The 20,654-nt window shown below is 41.2% G+C and overlaps 1 protein-coding gene across 1 annotated transcript in view; it reads right to left on the bottom strand.

The window, feature by feature from the left end:
* LOC137377519 (ubiquitin-conjugating enzyme E2 D3-like) overlaps nt 1-20,654 on the bottom strand; it is a 36,413-nt gene that overhangs the window by 13,176 nt on the left and 2,583 nt on the right. Inside the window, exons 2-5 of the mRNA XM_068047203.1 lie at nt 18,518-18,581; nt 11,054-11,085; nt 10,895-10,972; nt 7,949-8,054 (exon numbers count right to left, since the gene is read on the bottom strand). Coding sequence (XP_067903304.1) covers nt 7,949-8,054; nt 10,895-10,972; nt 11,054-11,085; nt 18,518-18,581 — 280 coding nt within the window. The remainder of the gene's footprint in view (nt 1-7,948; nt 8,055-10,894; nt 10,973-11,053; nt 11,086-18,517; nt 18,582-20,654) is intronic.

Raw genomic sequence — 20,654 nt, forward strand, 5'->3', positions numbered from 1 at the left:
GACCTACACTATTCCATTTTCATCCATATGTCTATCCAATGACCACTTAAATGCCCTTAAAGTTGGCGAGTCTACTACTGTTGTAGGCAGGGCGTTCCATAGCTCAGAACAGATTCCAAAGATATCACTAACAAGTGTTCACGTGATTACTCAATTACAGGATTTGCACTACAGGTGTCTTACAACCAATTGTTATGCAATATGTACAGTCAACTTGAGATTCAGCTATGTGGTTACACAATGAGCCTCAATCCACAGCCAGAGATACATTTCTACCTTCCACTTAAGTTAATATGATTCCATGGTTTCCTAAAGCTTATTATGCAATAAAAATGCTGATTTGCTTTGTGCAGAGAAGCTTATAGCTATGACAATACTGTTATTAAAAGTAACAATGTATTTGGCAGCACTCGCCAAAACTCTGTACAAGTTCTTCAGGCAAATTATATCTTAAATAAAAACAAGAAATGCTGGATTCACTCAGCAGGTCTGGCAGCATCTGTGGAAAGAGAAGCAGAGTTAACGTTTCGGGTCAGTGACCCTTCTTCGGAACTGACAAATATTAGAAAAGTCACAGGTTATAAGCAAGTGAGGTGGGGGTGGGGCAAGAGATAACAAAGGAGAGGTGTAGATTGGACAAGGCCACATAGCTGACCAAAAGGTCACGGAGCAAAGGCAAACAATATGTTAATGGTGTGTTGAAAGACAAAGCATTAGTACAGATTAGCTGTTAATACACTGAATATTGAACAGCAGCAAGTGCAAACCTGAAAAAAAACAGTGGGTAAGCAAACTGAACAAAGATGAAATGAACTAAATGCAAAAAAAAAAGATTGTAAAAAATGTGGAAAAGAATGTAAAACAAAAGGAAGAAAAAAATAACTAAAAATGAAAGTAAAATGGGGGGTTGTCATGCTCTGAAATTATTGAACTCAATGTTCAGTCCGGCAGGCTGTAGTGTGCCTAATCGGTAGATGAGATCGGTAAATTATATCTTAAGCCTGTTTCCATCCCAAACACAACTTGGAACAATGCTGTAAAAGTTTTAGGTAACATATTTGATGAACACTGCCAATAAGGGACTGAAGCAGCTGGACTACAACTTAAAAGCACTCAATGAGCCAGGACTAGATATAAAATTGGAATTGAGGACAAGCTGGCACTAGAACATTTCAGGTGCCAATTTCCAGCCCAATGACAACTCTATACCAACAGATATCGCTAAAACGCAGTTATTAGTTGAATGGGTCTTCCATATTACCCATCTCAACTCCAAGTTGTCCATGTCCTCATTAGTCTTGCACTTCTATATTTAAGACACTGCAAGTAATTTTGAAAATAAAATAAAAACTGCTTTTCAGGTCTGTGCTGAGGTGACAGATCTCATCCCAAAGTGGACATACAAGTGCTACTAATCTTCTCAGTACCCCTAGACTTCACTGCAAGGGGACAGAGAAGAAAGTCAAAGTTGCCACAGTTGCAAATACTGCTAGCCTACTGGATAAGTGTGGGGTGAATTTTGCAAGTTATTGGAGAACAAGGTAGAACTCTTTGTTCATATCAGCACCTTCATGGCAGAAGATTCGATGAAAAAAAATAACGTGGAATCAGTGTGAAAATGAAGATGGGATAGCCACAATTACAAAATTCAAAATGGAGGATATTCTAAGTAAAGTTCCAAGTAAAAAGCCACCAGTGGAAGTCATATGACTACCATAAATCCGATGAAAATCTATTTTAGAAGCACCAAAGTACACAATGCAATATTATTCTGGTAACAAAGTAGTGTCCCAAGTTCACAAAGTCTACTTGTTAAAGCATACAGGCTTCCAGTAGGCCATTCAGCCCCTCAAGCCTGCCCCACCATTCAATAAGATCATGGCTGATCTGCCCAGACCTCAACTCCTCTTTAGTGCCAGCTCCTCATAGGTCTCAACTCCCCAATATTTCAAAAATCTATCTACCTCCTCTTTAAATACTTGTGATCGAGCCTCCACAACTGTCTGGGGTAGAGAATTCCAGACATTCATTACTCTGAGAAAAGAAATTCCTTCGCATCTCAGTTTAAAATGAGCGTCCCCTTATTCTGTAACTATGTCCCCTAGTTCGAGATTCCCCTACTAGTGGAAATATCTTAACATCTACCCGGTCAAGCCCCTTCAGAATCTTGTACATTTCAATAAGATCACCCCTCATTCTTCTAAACTCTAATGAATAAAGGCCTAACCTGTTTAGCCATTCTTGATGAGTCAATCCCTTCATCCCAGGAAATCAGCCTAGTGAATCTCTTTTGAACTGCCTCCAATGACAGTATATCCTTTCTTAAATACGGGGACCAAAACTGTACACAGTACTCCAGGTGCAGCCTCACCAACACCAGTTGTAACAAGACTTCCCTATTTATACACTCCAACCCCCTAGCAATAAAGGCCAAAATTCCATTTGCCTTCTTAATTACTTGCTACCATGTTTCCGTGATAGCTGTAATATCACAATCCCATGTAGCCCTCCCACCTACACCAGCTCTTCAGCCACGCACTAGCATGCGGCACAGGGAGTAATCCTGAGATTACAACCCTAGAGGTCCTGTTTTTGTAACCTTCTGCCTATCTCCCTATATTCACTTTGCAGGACCTCATCTCTCTTCCTGCCTAGGTCGTTAATACCAATATGGACCATGACCTCTGGCTGCTCACCCTCCCCTTGCTCACAGTAATCTACAGGTTAAAGTGCTCGAATAGGAAGGAGGTTTGGTTTGTTGGAAAAAGGAATCATAATTCAGGGTGGGAGTCAATAGACAGGGTGCAAGATGAATGCAGTTTAGGGGAAAGTGGGTTCTTAATTTTAGGTAGCGTCTACTTAGAATTGAAGAAAAATAAAACTTTTATGAAGGGTTAGAAAAGAAATTTTTTTTTAAAAGATGTGACTGGATGAAAGTAGAAAAAAAAAAATTGTGCTTCCCAAAATTGCCAACTCCCCAAAAATATACAAAGAAGTACTGCTATGGGTCAGATAATTTCTACTGCTGTCCCTGTGGTTGAGGTATGTTGGTGTAGTCACATCTGTACCATCAGTTTGTGATCCTGTGAGATGTCAGTCACTGTCTCCAGTCACTTACAATCAGAAGGGGTATCATAACAGGAGGGAATGAGGGGCAGGAAATAATAGGGGAGGCACATTTGAAGGGGATCATTGTCAAAGGTAGAAGAAAATCGGAGCCGTGGCTTTAGCTAATTAATAAATCAATGAAGTTGGGATATCAAAATGGACAGCAACTGGCAGAATCCAAAGACATCAAAATATTCTAATTGAGAGATTCTTCATAGTTTGAAAATGTTAAACTTCCCTATATTTGTACCTAACTGGGGAGTTATTCAACGGTTTTTGTTGGTTTAAACTTACATGTCTGGTCTGCTGCAGCTGCAGTGGAAGTCAGGGCTGCCAAGTCAAATGGGAAGAATGACCCAATCAGGGGTGAGGCAGAATAAATGTGCCTACTAAATTTGCCTAGGTTAGAATAAATTTGACTACAATTAGGTGCAAATAAAGTATTGGAGATGTGTTACAGAATTGTGAAATGGCACACAAAATTCAAAGTAACTAGAATGAAAAACCTGGTAAAGGGGGAATTTCTTGTAATAAAAATAACGATGCACTTGTGAAATATTCCAAGGTTCTTTACAAAAACTTCCAACTCTAATATAACTGACACAATGCTTCCAGTTTGCGTAAATATTCTAGAATAATCTGAAGGAACTGTACTTCAAATTAGACAAAGGAAACCAAATTAATTTGTCCCCATAAATTAGCTGCTAGTTGAAATGATTTGCAGTTTCATCTCAACCATTTACAGCCTTTTCTAGGCTTAGTTTCCCACGGAACAAGTTTAAAACTAGAATGCTTCATTTTAATTTTGGCTTACTTTAGAGCTAACTTTTGCAAAGCTGCTGAAAATTGCTCATTATTTCACCACAATTTACAAAATTTTAATCCAGCTTGTTGGCTCACCACCACCTTCTCAAGGGCAATTAAGAACGGGCAACAAATGCCAGCCTTGCCAGAAATGCCGACATCCCATGAAATAAAGAGAATGCTTAACTTTTTTTAAAAACATTAATGCGGGGTAATTTTCTTTCAATAGAAGTTTGGTTTTCAAAAATCAACACCACCAAAAGTAGCAGTTTTAATGACCAAAGGAAAGTCGACCAAAAACTGTAATGCAAAACTACCCTTCACCCCCTCACCACAAAGAACTTCAGGTAGCTTACTTCCAGATGGCTGAACAAAACTGGGAGCAAGACAATAAACTTAAATTTATATAGCACCTTTAATGTAATAAAGCTTCCCAAGATACTTCACAGGAGCATTATAAAACAAAGTAGGACACTGAGCCACAAAAGGAGATACTAGGTCAGATAACCAAAATCTCGGTCAAAGAGGCAGGTTTTAAGGAGGAAAGTACAGTGGAGAGGCAGAGAGGTGTGGAGAAGGTACTTGGGGCCTCGGCAACTGAAAGCACTGTCACCAACAGCTAAACGAATAAAGTCAGGAATGCACATGAGGCCAGAATTAGAGGAGCGCAGATATCTTGGAAGGTTGTGGGGCTGGAGGAGATTAGAGAGATAGGGAGGGAGGAGGCCATGGAGGGATTTGAAAACAAGAATGAGAATTTTAAAATCAAGAAGTCGCTTGATCAGGAGCCAATGTAGTAAGCGAGCACACAGGGGTGATGGGGAACGGGACTTGTTGCAAGTTAAGACACAGGTAGCAGAGTTTTGGATGACCACAAGTTTATGGAGATTAGAATATGGGAGACCAGCCAGAAATGCACTGGAATAGTCTAGTGATGATAAAGGCACAAATGAAGGTTTCAGCATATCAGCGGAGATGGGCAAAGTCGGGTGATGTTATGGAAATAGGCAGTCTTAGCGATGGCACAAGGGAAGCTCATCGCGCGGTCAAATTTTGATGGTCATTTTTTACATTTTCTTTATACGTCCATGCAATGCAGGCGTTGCTGGCTAGGCCAGCATTTATTGCCCATCCCTAATTGCTCGAGGTGGTGGTGGTGAGCTGCCTTCTTGAAGTGCTGCAGTCCTTGGGATGTCGGTACACCCACAGTGCAGTACTATTAGGAAGGGACTTCCAGGATTTTGACCCAGTGACAGTGAAGGAACAGTAATATAGTTCCAAATCAGGATGGTGCGGGGCTTGGAAGGGAACTTGCAGGTGGTGTTCCCATGCGTCTGCTGCCCTTGTCCTTCTAGGTGGTAGATATTGACCTAAGGGACCTAATGCATGGGAAATATATTTTCGCATCAGGATCATGCACAGTCAAGTTAGATGCAGAGCAGAGTGCCTTCTGCTTAAACATGCACCCCAATCACAACCCAGGAATACCTCCGTACGAATTTCAGGTTCCACAAGATGAAGTAACTTGGCTGTTCCCCACAAAACCTTTTTTTGTAAAAAAAAATGTTGCTATTCCATCAAGTCCAAATTTAGAGGAAAAAAGCTGCTTAATTATAACATTAGATTTAACTAACATGCCTACAAGAGAGCTTTTTTTTGTAAATTTCATGCAAGCTATATTAGACTTCAATGTGGTAAAGGTAAAAAAATTAATCACTTCTACCTTCAATTAAAAACCCTTGACCTTCCATTTTGGATTGCAAAATAGGAGTTAGTGAAGCAGTTTTACCCTTGACGCTAATTCACGTAACACAGCAGTGGACACTCGCTGCTACAGCGTAAAAAATGTCAATTTTTTTTGTATTCATCAGATGTCATAGCTGTTTCATTTGTAAACTTAGCAAAATTAGGCTCTTCAGCACCCATGATGCCAAACTTTGCAAAATCCACTTCCTTCACAAATATTGTACCAGGGACACCAGTTGAGGCAACAATTTCTGCAGAATCTCAATGTAAAGCCAAACATTCGAAAATAGTTCTGCAACACGAGTGACTTTGTTCAGTTGCATGCACAGTGCAGTGTGTAACTCACATCCAGCAGGATGACTTGCCCAGCTTTGCTATCAGTGCCCTTCTTCCTTGCATTGCCCATGCACTGTGAACATTAAAAAGAATTTCTGCCACAGAAAGCCATCTATCAATGGATTGAACATTTCAATTCTGTCTGCATGGTCAACTCTTGTGCTTTCTTCAGCATGGCTGCAGACATCCTGGCTCCCTTAAGGATTTGCTAGAATAAAAGGAATTCTTCTCCCAACTTTCATAGCTCCTGTGTGGTTGCATTGTTTCCCATTCCGGGTTTAACTGACTCTCCCAATGTGCCTCTTAAAAATGCTGGCGATGCAGAAAAATTAACACGAAGCCACTGTTTCCAGCACTTAAACTCATCATCTCCATTAATCGTGCATTTCTTTTTTATTCATTCATGGGATGTGGGCATCACTGGCCAGGCCAGCATTTATTGCCCATCCCTAAATGCCCTTGAGAAGGTGGCGAGCTGCCTTCTTGAACCGCTGCAGTCCATGTGAGGTAGATACACAGTGCTGTTAGGAAGGGACTTCCAGGATTTTGACCCAGCAAGAGTGAAGGAACTGCGATATAGTTCCAAGTCAGAATGGTGTATGACTTGGAGGGGAACTTGCAGGTGGTGGTGTTCCCATGCATCTGCTGCCCTTGTCCTTCTAGTTGGCAGAGGTCATGGGTTTGGAAGGTGCTGTCAAAGCAGCCTTGGTGCGTTGCTGCTGTGCATCTTGTAGATGGTACACACTGCTGCCACTGTGCGTCGGTTGTGAAGGGAGTGACTGTTTGTGGACAGGGTGCCAATCAAGCGGACTGCTTTGTCCTGGATGATGTCGAGCTTCTTGAGTGTTGTTGGAGCTGCACTCATCCAGGCAACTGGAGAGCTTTCCATTACACTCCTGACTTGTGCCTTGTAGATGGTGGACAGGCTTTGGAGAGTCAGGTGAGTTACGCGCCGCAAGATTCCTAGCCTTTGACCTGCTCTTGTAATCACGGTATTTATATGGCTACTCCAGTTCAGTTTCTGGTCAATGGTAACCTCTAGGATGCTGATAGTGGAGGATTCAGCGATCGTAATGCCATTGAATGTCATGGGGAGATGGTTAGATTTTCTCTTATTGGAGATGGTCATTGCCTGGCACTTGTGTGGCGTGAATGTTACTTGCCACTTATCAGCCCAGGCCTGGATACTGTCCAAGTCTTGCTGCATTTCTACACTGACTGCTTCAGTATCTGAGGAGTCGCGAATGGTGCTGAACATTGTGCAATCATCAGTAAACATCCCCACTTCTGACCTTATGATTGAAGGAAGGTCATTGATGAAGCAGCTGAAGCTGGTTGGACAGAGGACACTACCCTGAGAAACTCCTGTAGTGATGTTCTGGAGCTGAGATGATTGACCTCCAACAACCACAACCATCTTCCTTTGTGCTAGGTATGACTCCAACCAGCAGGGAGTTTTTCTCCCGATTCCCATCAACTTCAATTTTACAACCAGAAACAAGCAAGCAAACTTCACAAAGTACAGATGATGGCCTGGCCCAGGGGTCAGCAACCTTAACAGTATCTTAAGAGCCACACAGTTGTTATTCAAATCCAATAATAATGAAAACGACAGACATATTTCAACAACATTTTGAAGATTTTTACAAAAAAGTTGTTCATTGAATGATACTTTCTCTCAAGTTCAATGTTAGAAAAACTTTGAAAAAATGAAACAAGCCATTTAATTATCAAAGTTGGTTCGATCGATCAAGGTCAAGAGGCGCTCAAGTCCTTCATGAGCCACATGTGGTTCCCGAGCCGTGGGTTACAGACCACTGGCTTGGCTGATTGCTGCAGGATCATCTGTGTATTCTGCCAACTATTAGGACTAACAGAACCCACTTACTTTGCCTGTAAAGTGCTGTCGTATAGATTGCATCGTTCAAAAGTTAATAAGTTAGTTTCATTGTACCTTTAGAAATAGTTAATGCAGGGGACCACTGAGATCTTAGAATATCAAGACAGATGCTGCCATTACTGTTAATATTTGGATGATAAATTCTTGTAGTAAATGCAACCTGCAAGAAAAGAAGAACATTACTTAACCTGCTCCAATAGAGACAACACACACACAAGCTACATTTACTCTGGTACTATTCTTAGGATAATGAATTAAACATCAATCTTCACTGTAAATGTGAAAATTAAAAGCACCCATAAACTAGTGTCAAACATGACCCAAAAACTGAAAAAGCTTAAGCTCAGTTGCTTCTACATAAAATTTTAGTTGCCACAACCCAGATACAACATACCACAATTAAATAGTCTTAAAGAAAGTTAGTTCTGAAATCTGAGGTACTAAGAAAAAGAGAAACTAACTTAGGGAATCTTGCAATTAACCACCAAGTGACCAGGATTGATTCCTGACAGGCAGGTCTGAACAGTGGTCTTTAATGGTAAACACATAAGAGCTAAACACTGCACATGTCCTCCAGGTCTCAACCTACTCATGAGACCAGCTAGTGTCCTACTGGGATCAAAACCATTTGTAACCTCAAAACCTCTATGTAACCTCTATGAACTTCTCAAGTTCCACTCTATTTAGAGCAACAGACCCAATTACTGGAATCTGTAGTCAATAGAATTCTAGTTTTTTCTCCAGGTACAGATCTCTGTAGATCACTTCATTCAGTGATCTGATCCAGTGTTTGTCATCAATTTTCAGGTGGCACTCTCCAATTTTCTTTATGGAAAGAAAGGCATGAAGAGGACATCAACACCTTCATTTCAAAGTTGGGAAACAATAATGAACCTAAATCCCTGTATATAGTGCACAAAATAATTTTAAAACAATGTTATTTTCAGGTCAAGCGCAGAGTAAATGGCATCCAAAATATACCAGAACAGTCATTTAAGAGCAAGCCAGTTTACTACCAAACATAGCTATCTATGCTCCAGATCCCACCTTACCTGGACGATCCACATAAAAGTCTCTCCAGGCAACATCATTAAAGGTAAAATAATTGGTTCATAACCTATTACATTTATAAACTATGCCAGTTCTGAAGGTCACAGACCTGAAACATTAACTGATTCTCTCTCCACAGATGCTGCCAGACCTGCTGAGTATTTCCAGCACTTTGTTTTTATTTCATCATTAAAGAACCTGCTAAAGAAGGGCCTACTCAAAGGCAATTAAGGATGGGCAATAAATGCTGTCCTAGCCAGCGATGTCCACATCCCATGAATGAATAAAAAAAGTCCTTTACAATGGAAGAGGAAGAGGAATTCTTTAGCTTCCAATTCTTGTAATTGGGTTCTATAGTGTCTTCAAGTGTCAACCTTGGTTCAGTGATAACAGCTCTCACCTCAGTCTGAAGATTGCAGTTTCAGGCCCCATTCCAGAAGCTGCAGCACAGCACTGAGGAAGCACTGCACTGTCAAAGAGATGCTGTTTTTTGGATCCAAGATTAAACCTCCAAGTCGACAAATTCCTACAGTACTACTTAAAGAGAGTACACGAGCTCTTCTGGCTAACATGTATCCCTCAAATACAAGAGATCAATTAACTCACTTTGGGATATTGTTTGGGGGTAATTGGCCGTGTTTGCCTACGTGAAAACAGAGACTACATTTCAAAAGTAATTCATTGGCTGTAAAATTCTTCACAACTTGGAAGGTAGTATATAAATGTAAGTTTGTTCTATCTTTAAACAGAGTGGAAATTGAGAAATCTACAGGCATCTGTAGCCAGAAATAACAATAGTAATAAAAACAAGAAATGCTGGAAATACTCAGCAGGTCTAGCAGCATCTGTGGAGAGAGAAGCAGAGTTGACATTTCAGGTCAGTGACCCTTACTAAAAATAGTAGCCTGATCATAGGTAACTTTATAGAACACTAGCTGATTTCACAGTATGCAACCTGCAGCTCAGTTGTAATGTTTCTCTCCTGTAAAGCACTGCTACAGTAGGTACGGCTAAGGAGAAAATTATCTAAAATAAATGAAGTCAAAATGGTTCCATAAGTAACCTACTGAATTAAAGACAACATCTACTGTCGCACCAGCCATGCCCATTGGAAAGACTTGTACTAATCAGCTGATCTCACTCAAGTGACAGCTCAGGTTTTGCAATCCTAGGTTAGGAAGGATCGCAGGAGCTGCTCCCAATGGTAAGCCAGCAATGCCTACTAGAAAGACAGCATCATTGGACAGGATCTTGCTCAGCTGATGTCTGCTGTAGTCAAACAGCATTAAATCACTGGCCAGATTCACAGGGGATCCATGGCTACTGAAGGATCAGTAACCATGGAAGCATACACTGAAAATAATCACTGCCTTTGGTAAGTGGATGAACAAAGAAATCGATGAAAATAAAAACCCTAAATTAACTCCTTGCTTTTAGCATTAGTAAGAAATGATCATGTGAAGTGATGACCATGATAACAAACAAGAGTGCAAAATAATGTGCATTCATGACAAAGCAGATCATGGTATATCATAAATCATGAAAGTTATTTCTAGAATTCAAGTGCTTTCCTAAAAGGAAACAGTAACATGTGGAATACATCTCTTACAGTACCTAAATATTTAAAAGAGTAAAAGCAGGAGACAATTTCCTTCCGGAACTCAGGAGGACATGAACCAGTGATCGACATGGAAAATGGACATGGAGTACTCCATAACCCAACAGGTTAGCTGTAAGAACAAACGGACCGTTTTCCAAGTACCTACATTGCGAAATTTAAGACGCAGATATGCATTGATTTCTCCCCCAACCCCCACCTCAGCTGTCATTAGAATACACCTGTTTCTTATCTTCCTCACCCCAATGTGCAAATTTAACACTGAATTTGTCCGAGTGCTCAAATAGTCACATTTTAAGCAACAGCATGACTACCAATAATGATATACTTGCCTTAGGTGGTTTGAAAGGGTAGTCTGTAGGAAAGTGAATTGTCAAAAAGAAGACTCCACCCTGATATGGACTGTCATTCTGTTGAGAGAGAAATAAAAATTAATTTTACAATCCCTTAATAATAAACACTTGGGTATCAAACTTTCAACAAATACTTACAGGTCCCATGATTGTGGCTTGCCAGTGAAACACTAAGAAAGAAAGAAATACTGGCCATTAGTATGAAATACAAATCAGTTTGGACAGTTGCATGCTCCATTAGCCAATACAGAGAGGTGAGGGCAAACAATAGATTTGAACTGCCATATCCTAAATTCATTGCTCAGTCTAAAGTCAGGATTGCAAACTGCACACCACACATTACTGAAATGTACCACAAACTGGAGATACTGGTTTTCAGTCTCATGTTACCATGCGTCATTGTACATTCTTTAAATGGTGGGTAGGCATGTACCCAAAAGGGATCATCTTTTTTAGCCACCCAGCCAGAACTGTATTAGCAAATATATTAAACAGTCAATATCCAGAGTGCGTTACAAGTGAGATTATTTATGAATCCATATAGAATTTGAATGGTTGACTTTTTATGTACGAAACCTCAAAACAGGTCACATTTTAAAGCCCAATCTTGCAAACTCTCACCAACAAGCAGAATGTGATTAGGCTGAATTCCCAAAGACAAAGTGAACTGTTCAGTCCTGATCAAGTATAAGCAGGAAGCACAGGCATAACTAGGATAAAACCTACAAGAAACAAACAATCATAGCATATATTTTCAAATGTTACAAATGCTCCAAATAAACTTCCAAAGGTAACACTGGTTAAGCCACAACTAGAGTATTGCATCTAGATCTGGTCACATTACTTTAGGGAGGATGTGAGGGCGCAGAGTGGATTTACCAGAATGGTTCTAGGAATGAGGGATTTTAGCTACAAAGTTAGGTTGAAGACCAACCTCAGGTTCTCCTTGGAGCAAAGGAGATCGGGGGGAGATTTGATGGAGGTTTACAAGATATGACAGGTTTAAATAAGGTAGACAAAGAAAATCTATACCCATTAGCTGATGGTATGAGGACTAGGGGACACAGTTTTAAGGTTATGGGCAAGAGATGCAAGGGGGGGTGTGAGGAAGAACTTTTATACACGGCAAGTGGTAATGGCCTGGAACTCGCTGCCTACAAGGGTGGTGAAAATGGAAATGATCAGTGATTTCAAATGGAAATTGAATGGGCACTTGAGGGAAATAAACTTGCAGGACTACGAGGATAGATCAGGGGAATGGGGCTGACTGGATTGCTCTACAGGAAGCAAAGGCCTCCTACTGATGGGCCAAATAGCCTCCTTCTGTGGGGTAATGACTGCGTATAGAAATGATACTGATCATAGGTGTAACTTCCTCAGCCTGTTAATTCCACAAAGAGGAAGATATCAACTACAGGAGGAAAAAATAAAACCTGGCACAATCGCCAAGATCCTCGTCATAATTGCATCAGGTAGTCTCCCATATCTCTACATTTAAGGCTCTGTGAACCAAAACCTTATTTTTATATCACTAGAGACAACTATTCCTCTCCTCTGCACCATGAAATAGCACCAAGAAACACTGTTAGGAATTGAAGCAAGAGAGAACATTTAAGAGGAGCTGAAGTACCTTTACAGAATGAGGAAAACCATACCATGTCCACAGCCTCATTTGCTTGATTCCAAATAAAACAAATTAAATGAATAGCAAGACATGGGATTTTGAGGAGCCATTCAAAGCTGTAACACCAGGATGCTAATTTTCCTGTGCCAATATATTAAGACAATACCTACTCACAGCATGTAAACTGGTCATGGTAACAGCAAGTAAAAGCTTTTACATCTTGGATCCATGAGGTTCCCACTACACAGGTAAAATAGTCTGCTATCTTACCCCAAAGTAGCAAAGATATATTCTGTTACCCCTTCATGCTGAATGTACAGGGTGCTATGCCACAGAAAATTAACTGTCTGAATTGGTAAATACACTCAATTCTGACATGGAAACATGAAGTCTTATGTACAAGACAGGAACGGAATGCCAGAGAGAACGGTCTCCAAAAGGGATGTGGTCTTGTGACAGGCCCTGTCTAGATGCCCAAAAGTCAGATCTAAAAGAATGAAGTTCTTTATTTGCAGCAATTAACATGGCAACTAAAGGTACTAAATTTGGCGGCACAGTGATTAGCACCGCAGCCTCACAGCTCCAGCGACCCGGGTTCAATTCTGGGTACTGCCTGTGTGGAGTTTGCAAGTTCGCCCTGTGTCTGCGTGGGTTTTCTCCGGGTGCTCCGGTTTCCTCCCACAGCCAAAAAGACTTGCAGGTTGGTAGGTAAATTGGCCATTACAAATTGCCCCTAGTATAGGTAGGTGGTAGGGAAATATAGGGACAGGTGGGGATGTGGTAGGAATATGGGATTAGTATAAATGGGTGGTTGATGGTCAGCACAGACTCGGTGGGCCGAAGGGCCTGTTTCAGTGCTGTATCTCTAAACTAAACTAAAGTATATAACAAGACGGGCTCAAATAGTTGAGAGCTTTAGAACGTTCAAACCTCAGGTAACAGCATGTTTTAAAATTCCAGTATCTTTCTAATTTTTTTGATAGTATAAAACCCTATGCAATGTTACAGATTTCATGGAGAAATCCTACACCCCCTGCATTTGTTTTGTTTTATTCATTCATGGGTCCTGGCGTTGCTGGAGTGCCCACGAGGTGGTGATGGAGCGCCGCCTTCTTGAACCACTGCAGTCCATATGGTGTAGGCACACCCCACAGTGCTGTTAGGATGGGCGCTCCAGGATTTTGATCGAGTGACAGTGAAAGACTGGCAACATAGTTCCAAATCAGGATGCTGAGTGACTTGGTTGGAAACTTGCAGGTGGTGGTTTTCCCATGTCTTTGCTGCCTTGGTCCTTCTAGGTGGTAGAGGTCGCAGGTTTGGAAGGTGTATTTAAGGAGCCTTGATGAGTTGCTGCAATTCATCTTATAAATGGTATACAATGCTACCATTGTGCGGTGGTGGTGGAGGGAGTGAATGTTTAAAGTGGTGGATGGGGTGCTGTTCAAGTGGGCTTCTTGGATGGTGTTGAGCTTCTTGAGTGTCGTTGGAGCTGTACTCATTCAGGCAAGCGGACAGTATTCCATCACACTCCTGACCTGCGCCCTGTAGATAGTGGACAGACTTTGGGGAGTCAGGACATGAGTTACTCGTTGCAGAATACTCAGCCTCTGACCTGCTTTAGTAGCCACAGTATTTATATGGCTGGTCCAGTTCAGTTTCTTGTCAATGGTGACCCTCAGGATGTTGTTGGTGGAGGATTCAGCGATCATAATACTATTGAATGTCGAGGGGAGGTGTTTAGATTTTCTCTTGTTGGAGATGGTCATTGCCTGGCACTTGTGCGGCAAGCATGTTACTTGCCACTTATCAACCCAAGCCTGAATGAAGCCCAGGTCTTGCTACATGCGGGCACAGATTGCTTCAGTATCTGAGGAGTTGCAACTAGTAGTGAACACTGCGCAATCAGCGACCGTCCTCATTTCTGACCTTATGTTGGAAGGAAGGTCATTGATGAAGCAACTGAAGATGGTTGGGCCCAGGACACTGCCAAGGAACTCCTGCAGGATTGTCCTGGGGCTGAGGCTGAGACGATTGGCCTCCAACAACCACACCATCTTCCTTTGTGTTTAGGTATGACTCCAGTGGACAGCTTTCCCCCCATTCCCATTGACTTCAATTTTGCTAGGGTTTCTTGATGCCACACTAAGTTAAGTCAAATGCTGCATTAATGACAAGAGCAATCACTCTCACCTCTGGAATTCAGCTCTTTTGTCTGTGTTTGGACCATGGCTGTGATGAGGTCAGGAGCTGAATGTCCCTGGTAGAACCCAAGCTGAGCATTGGTGAGCAGGTTATTGCTGATCCATCAACAAAAGATTCAACAGTGTCAGCTGATGCGTTGAATCAGGAACTTAACCATTTTTTTCTGTAACTAAAAAAATCAAAAAGACTAATATCTTTTTTGTCCAGGACCCATAATGGATCTTTAATGACAAAAAAACATGATCTGAGGCAAATCACTGTCGAAGGGCTGGACCAGACCTCTATTGACCACAACCATTGTGGTAGCCCCTATTTTGGCAGTCCAGCTCCCTGAAGGACAGCAGAGCTACCCAAGCTAACCAAAATTCAATCTTGTTTAATGTGCTAAGTGTGGCCAAATCCAAATGGTTTGGCTCTGCTACTTTCAATTATGCACCCTATCTTTGGAATTTCCTCCCCAAAACTCACTGCTTCAAGATGCTTCTTAAAACCTCTCTCTCTGATCTAATTTTTGGTTACCAGCCCTAATATCTCATGAGGCTGGGTGTCAAATATTGTTTGATAATGCTGTGACGCTCCTTGGGACGTTTTACTATGTTAAAATTGCTATATAAATGCAGTTGTCAGTCTCAGAAAAACCATCACAAATGTGTAGCCGGTATCTCCTGGGACTTCAATATTTGGGACTTCATATCTAGGTCTATTATAAATCAAACTTTTCTGGAACTACAAAATAACAACCTCCAATTTTTCTAGCTAAACGGCAAATGGCTCATCACCTAGATAAGCAAGTCTCCAAATCCAAAAGCTTGCACTGAATATTTTATTAATCCCAAGGAGGTAACCCCTAGAACATTGGAGTGGCTGTCTCTAGAGGACAGCCCAAGTACGAACTGGGGCTATATTATGGTGCTGGGGTAGGAAGAGAAGACTCAAATCAACATGGTCAAACATGAACACTTTGTACAATAACTCAAAACCATCTCAAATAATGTCCTACTACTACTAACCCCGGTACTTCACTATAATGTAAGATAGCTCAGGTACTTCACCAGAAAACAAATCAAAGAGGGAAGTACAAAATCTAGCCTTGTATTAATGGTATGTTTCCGTATCTGCAACTTATTCACCAAGTATCCATCTCCTTAGAACATAGATGAGCATGTGCTATACAAACAGAGAGGTCAGTGACTAGGGGACATACATTTAAAGTGATTGGTAGAAAGATCAGAGGGGAGATGAGGAAAAGATTTTTCACCCAGCGGGTGGTGGGGGTCTGGAACTCACTGCCTGAAAGGGCAGTTGAGGCAGAAACCCTCAACAATTCAAAAGAAGTCTGGATATGCACCTCAAGTGCCGTAATCTGCAGGGTTACAGACCAAATGCTGGAAGGTGGCATTAGAATGGGTGAAACATTTCTCGCCTGCCACAGACACGATGGGCCAAGTGGCTTCTTTCTGTGCTGTAAACATTCTATGATTCGAGTTATTACTGGTGAAAATGTAGAGGTAGACTTGCCCAGACCATTTAGCTTCCACTGTGACTTCAAGAGTCCTAATTTCCCCACACTGGGCACCAGGGTCAATGCGTTGGAACTGACGTTTTGTTGACATTTTCCTGAAAAAGGAAACTAGTTTTCTTTGCAATCATGCTGAACGCCACAGACTTTCAGCCCTACAGAAGTAGGGAGATATGAGCTATATATGAAACTTTGCCACAATGAAGATTTACACTAGTTTGCCTTTTGGGATATTGTATACATTAGTTTGACAACTATCTGCAATAAGCCTGTAAAAATACTTAAGATAACTCTCAAATACTTGTTTCGCTTAAGGAAACAATGCAATGTTAAGTTGCAACTGTGTAAAAAAAATGCACATCCCATTTATTTAACCTATTAAATTATTTTCCTGGGGGGTACAGAAATACTTGGCTGTGTTAGATGATTACTTATCTAACAATTTGTACTGAGAAACCCAAAAGCACCAATTACATACTGCGTGCAGTTCTGGTCGCCACATTACCAAAAGGATGTGGATGCTTTGGAGAGGGTGCAGAGGAGATTCACCAGGATGTTGCCTGGTATGGAGGGCACTAGCTATGAAGAGAGGTTGAGTAGATTAGGATTATTTTCATTAGAAAGACGGAGGTTGAGGGGGGACCTGATTGAGGTGTACAAAATCATGAGAGGTATAGACAGGGTGGATAGCAAGAAGCTTTTTCCCCCCAGAGTGGGGGATTCAATTACAAGGGGACACGAGTTCAAAGTGAAAGGGGAAAAGTTTAGGGGGGATATGCGTGGAAATTTCTTTACGCAGAGGGTGGTGGGTGCCTGGAACGCTTTGCCAGCGGAGGTGGTAGACACGGGCACGATAGCGTCTTTTAAGATGTATCTAGACAGATACATGAATGGGCAGGAAGTAAAGAGATACAGACCCTTAGAAAATAAGCGACAGGTTTAGATACAGGATTTGGATCGGCGTAGGCTTGGAGGGCCGAAGGGCCTGTTCCTGTGCTGTAATTTTCTTTGTTCTTTGTACATACTATGTGAACAGAAGCATTCAGTAAACTATTTGGTCTGAACAAAACTGGTACAAATTCTCCCATATTGCCCTGTGGAAAGAAGGTCAATACATCCAGAAAGAGTCCATAATGGAATTAGTCATCTCCACTGGGACAAAGTCCAACACAAGGTATCAAGTCACATGTATTTACAGAGAGAAAATAGACCCATATAATCTTCCAGGAAATACATAGCCCTTATTTCAACTCATCTGGTACAAAGAGGTCAGATTCTTTAGCCAAAGCAAAACTTGAGTCCACTGCTTGTGCAATATTTGGTGCACATGATGTTAGCATCACAAATAAAAAATTCCACTTCACTAAATAGCAGAACATATGATTTCAGGGGAAACTTTCAGTCACCTATTTGCAGGAGGAACAGTCAGTCCTCTTGAATGACATTATGTTTGTGCCAATCAAGATGTACAACTCAAAAGAACCTGAGATGTTAGCAACTCTTATTGCTGGCCAGTACCTGAACAGTCACTTCAGGGACTGGAATAACTGCACAGACATGGGCCAAAAGCCCTACAACTAAACTATCAACATATTTCAGGAATCAAAGACTTGTCCCTCAGCCTTCAACTAGTATATAGTGTTGACTGCTCCAAAGAATTATCTTTTATTGAACTCAATAAGCTGCAACATTTGGGACATCATTCACTATGATTTTCCAGCTGATGCAAATTGCATTTTTGCACTGCAAACAACCTTTATATTACAAAGCATCATATAGACAAACAGCCACAATTAGCGAATTGGAAAGCAAGTGGAGTTGAGACATATTTTAAAAATCTACCAATATTGACTAATGTCAACACCAAAGGGAATCTGCTCAAACCAAGGCTTTTGCACCAAGGTCACAGCGTTGACTAAACATCAAAACCTAGCCAAGGTTATTAAAAAAGCTTCTAAATCTTCTGCGGCTCTTTAAGAGCAAATGCCTTCTATTCTTCAGTGAAGCTCGGTAGCCAAGGTACGTCTGCAGGAAACTGCACATAACTGCTGCTGACAGATAAGACGAAGACTCAAAATGAGGTCATTTATAAATGGACAGTGAAGAACACCTGATGCAATTGTGCCAATGCTCTTGTGCCTTCCATAGGAAACCAGCAATTTCCCATTTTAATGGAGTTTAACAAACGTCTATGTTGCATCAAGAGACATTTCCTTTTTAAAAAATGTTTGTGCATTATTTCATTTAAAACACTCACGGTCATCTCCAACTGGACCTGCAGAACACTGTGCTGGAGGATCACGAGCTAAGTCCTGGAGTTCCTAGATTTAAAAATGAAAACCGAGTTAGTTTCATGGATCAAACAGTGGTTATTTGGAATGACAATCTTGCCCGTCACACCATCTAAAGTATTAAACAAAGGTGTGCACAAAATACTCTGTTTTACAATAACCGAAGTCTCATGGTCATTTTTTTTTTGCTGATACCAACTTTGTATTTCCATATTTTTGTACTTTTTAAAAATAAACCTGAATTCATTCATACTGAACTGTTGTTTACAGACTGGAGGGAAATATACAGCAGTGCTCCCCAGGGGTCAGTATTAGAACCACTGCTCCTTTTGATATATATATAATGACTTGGACTTGACTATGGGGGCATAATTTCAAGACTGCAGATGACACAAAGCTTAATGTAAACAGTGAGGAGGATAGTAACAGACTTCAAGAGGACATAAAAGCAAAATATTGCAGATGCTGGAAATCTGAAATAAAAACAAAAAGTGCTGGAAATAGTCAGCAGGTTTCATCAGATGGAAGGTCACAGACCTGAAACATTAACTTTGCTTTTCTCTCCACAGATGCTGCCAGACCTGAGTATTTTCAGCACGTTTTGTTTTTATTTCAGGAGGACATAGACTGCTAATATTGGTAGACACACAGCAGATTAAATTTATGGAGAGAAATGTGGAGATATATATTTTGAAAGGAAAAATGGAGGTGCAATATACATAAATGGTACCATTTTAAAGAGGCTACACGTACACAAAACTTGGTTGGTGTGAGGGCGTTGATATGGCTACTAAAAAAGCATACGGGATCCTTGGCATAGAAAGGGGCATACAGTACAAAAGCAATGAAGTCATGGTGAACCTTCTTAAATCACTGGTTAGGCCTCAGCTAGCAGAGTGTGTCCAGCTCTGGACACCATCCTTTCAGAAGGTTGTCGAGACCTTGGAGAGGGTGCATAGGAGATTTACTAGAATGGCACCAGGGATGAGGGACTTCAGTTATGTGCAGAGGCTGGAGAAGTTGGGGCTGATCTCAGAGCAGAGGTTAAAAGGAGATTTAATAGAGGTACTCAAAATTATGATGGGGTTCGATAGTTTTTTTGCTATCTACTCTTTCTCCTGGTGGGAGGGTCAGTAATCAGAGCTTAGATTTAAGCATAATCAGCAAAAGAACCAACAGGAAAATGGAGATTTCTTTTGTTTACACAGCAGGTTATGATCTGGAATGCACTACCTGAAAGGATAATGAAAGCAGATTCAATAATAACTTTCAAAAGGCAATTAAATACATTATTAAAAGGGGAAAAAGAGAGCTATGTGGAAAGAGCTGGAGAGTGATACTGATTGTACATCTCTTTTGGAGTCGGCACAGGAAGGATGGACTCCTTCTGTGCTATATGCTTCTCTGTAATTCATATCTCACCATAGCAGTTTTAAGAATTTCAAGTCCAGTAACATAACCACAATTGATAAGAGGGTGATACCTTGGTCAAGCATGCATCTCTATCACCATGCACAAGGGCTCCAACACTACCTCATCAGCATTCTCAAGTCCTCCACTGCCTGATTCATCACACTGCTTGACGGACATCCAATATTGACTAAACAGAAATTTGCTCCAATTAAATATTGGGAACACCAAAGCGTTTGTCTTCTACCCCCATCATAAACTCTGTTCCCTAGCAACCAAGACCATCCATCTCCCTGGCAACGGTCTGAGGTTGAACCACACTATTCGTGACCAGTGTCCTATTTGACCGAGTGGAGCTTTCGAACCCATATCCACACCATTGCCAAAACTGCCTCAGCCCAGCTTAAACCCTCATCCATGCCTTTAATACCTCCAGACTCTATTATTAAAACTCTCTCCTGGCTGGCATTCCACTTTCCACCCACCATATACTTAAGTTGATCCAAAACTCTGCTGCCTGCTTCCCATCCCTCACAATGTCGCTTTCACCTATATGCTCGCTAACCTACACTGGCTTCTGGCAATGTCTCATTTTTAAATTTCTCATGTTGTTCAAACCGCTCCATTGTCCCTCTCCTCTCCACGACCCGACCACTCTCCAAGTTACACCTTAAATCCTACAGTTTGATCAAG

The sequence above is a fragment of the Heterodontus francisci genome, chromosome 1 (assembly GCF_036365525.1).
Source record: "Heterodontus francisci isolate sHetFra1 chromosome 1, sHetFra1.hap1, whole genome shotgun sequence".
NCBI classification, from domain to species: Eukaryota; Metazoa; Chordata; class Chondrichthyes; order Heterodontiformes; family Heterodontidae; genus Heterodontus; species Heterodontus francisci.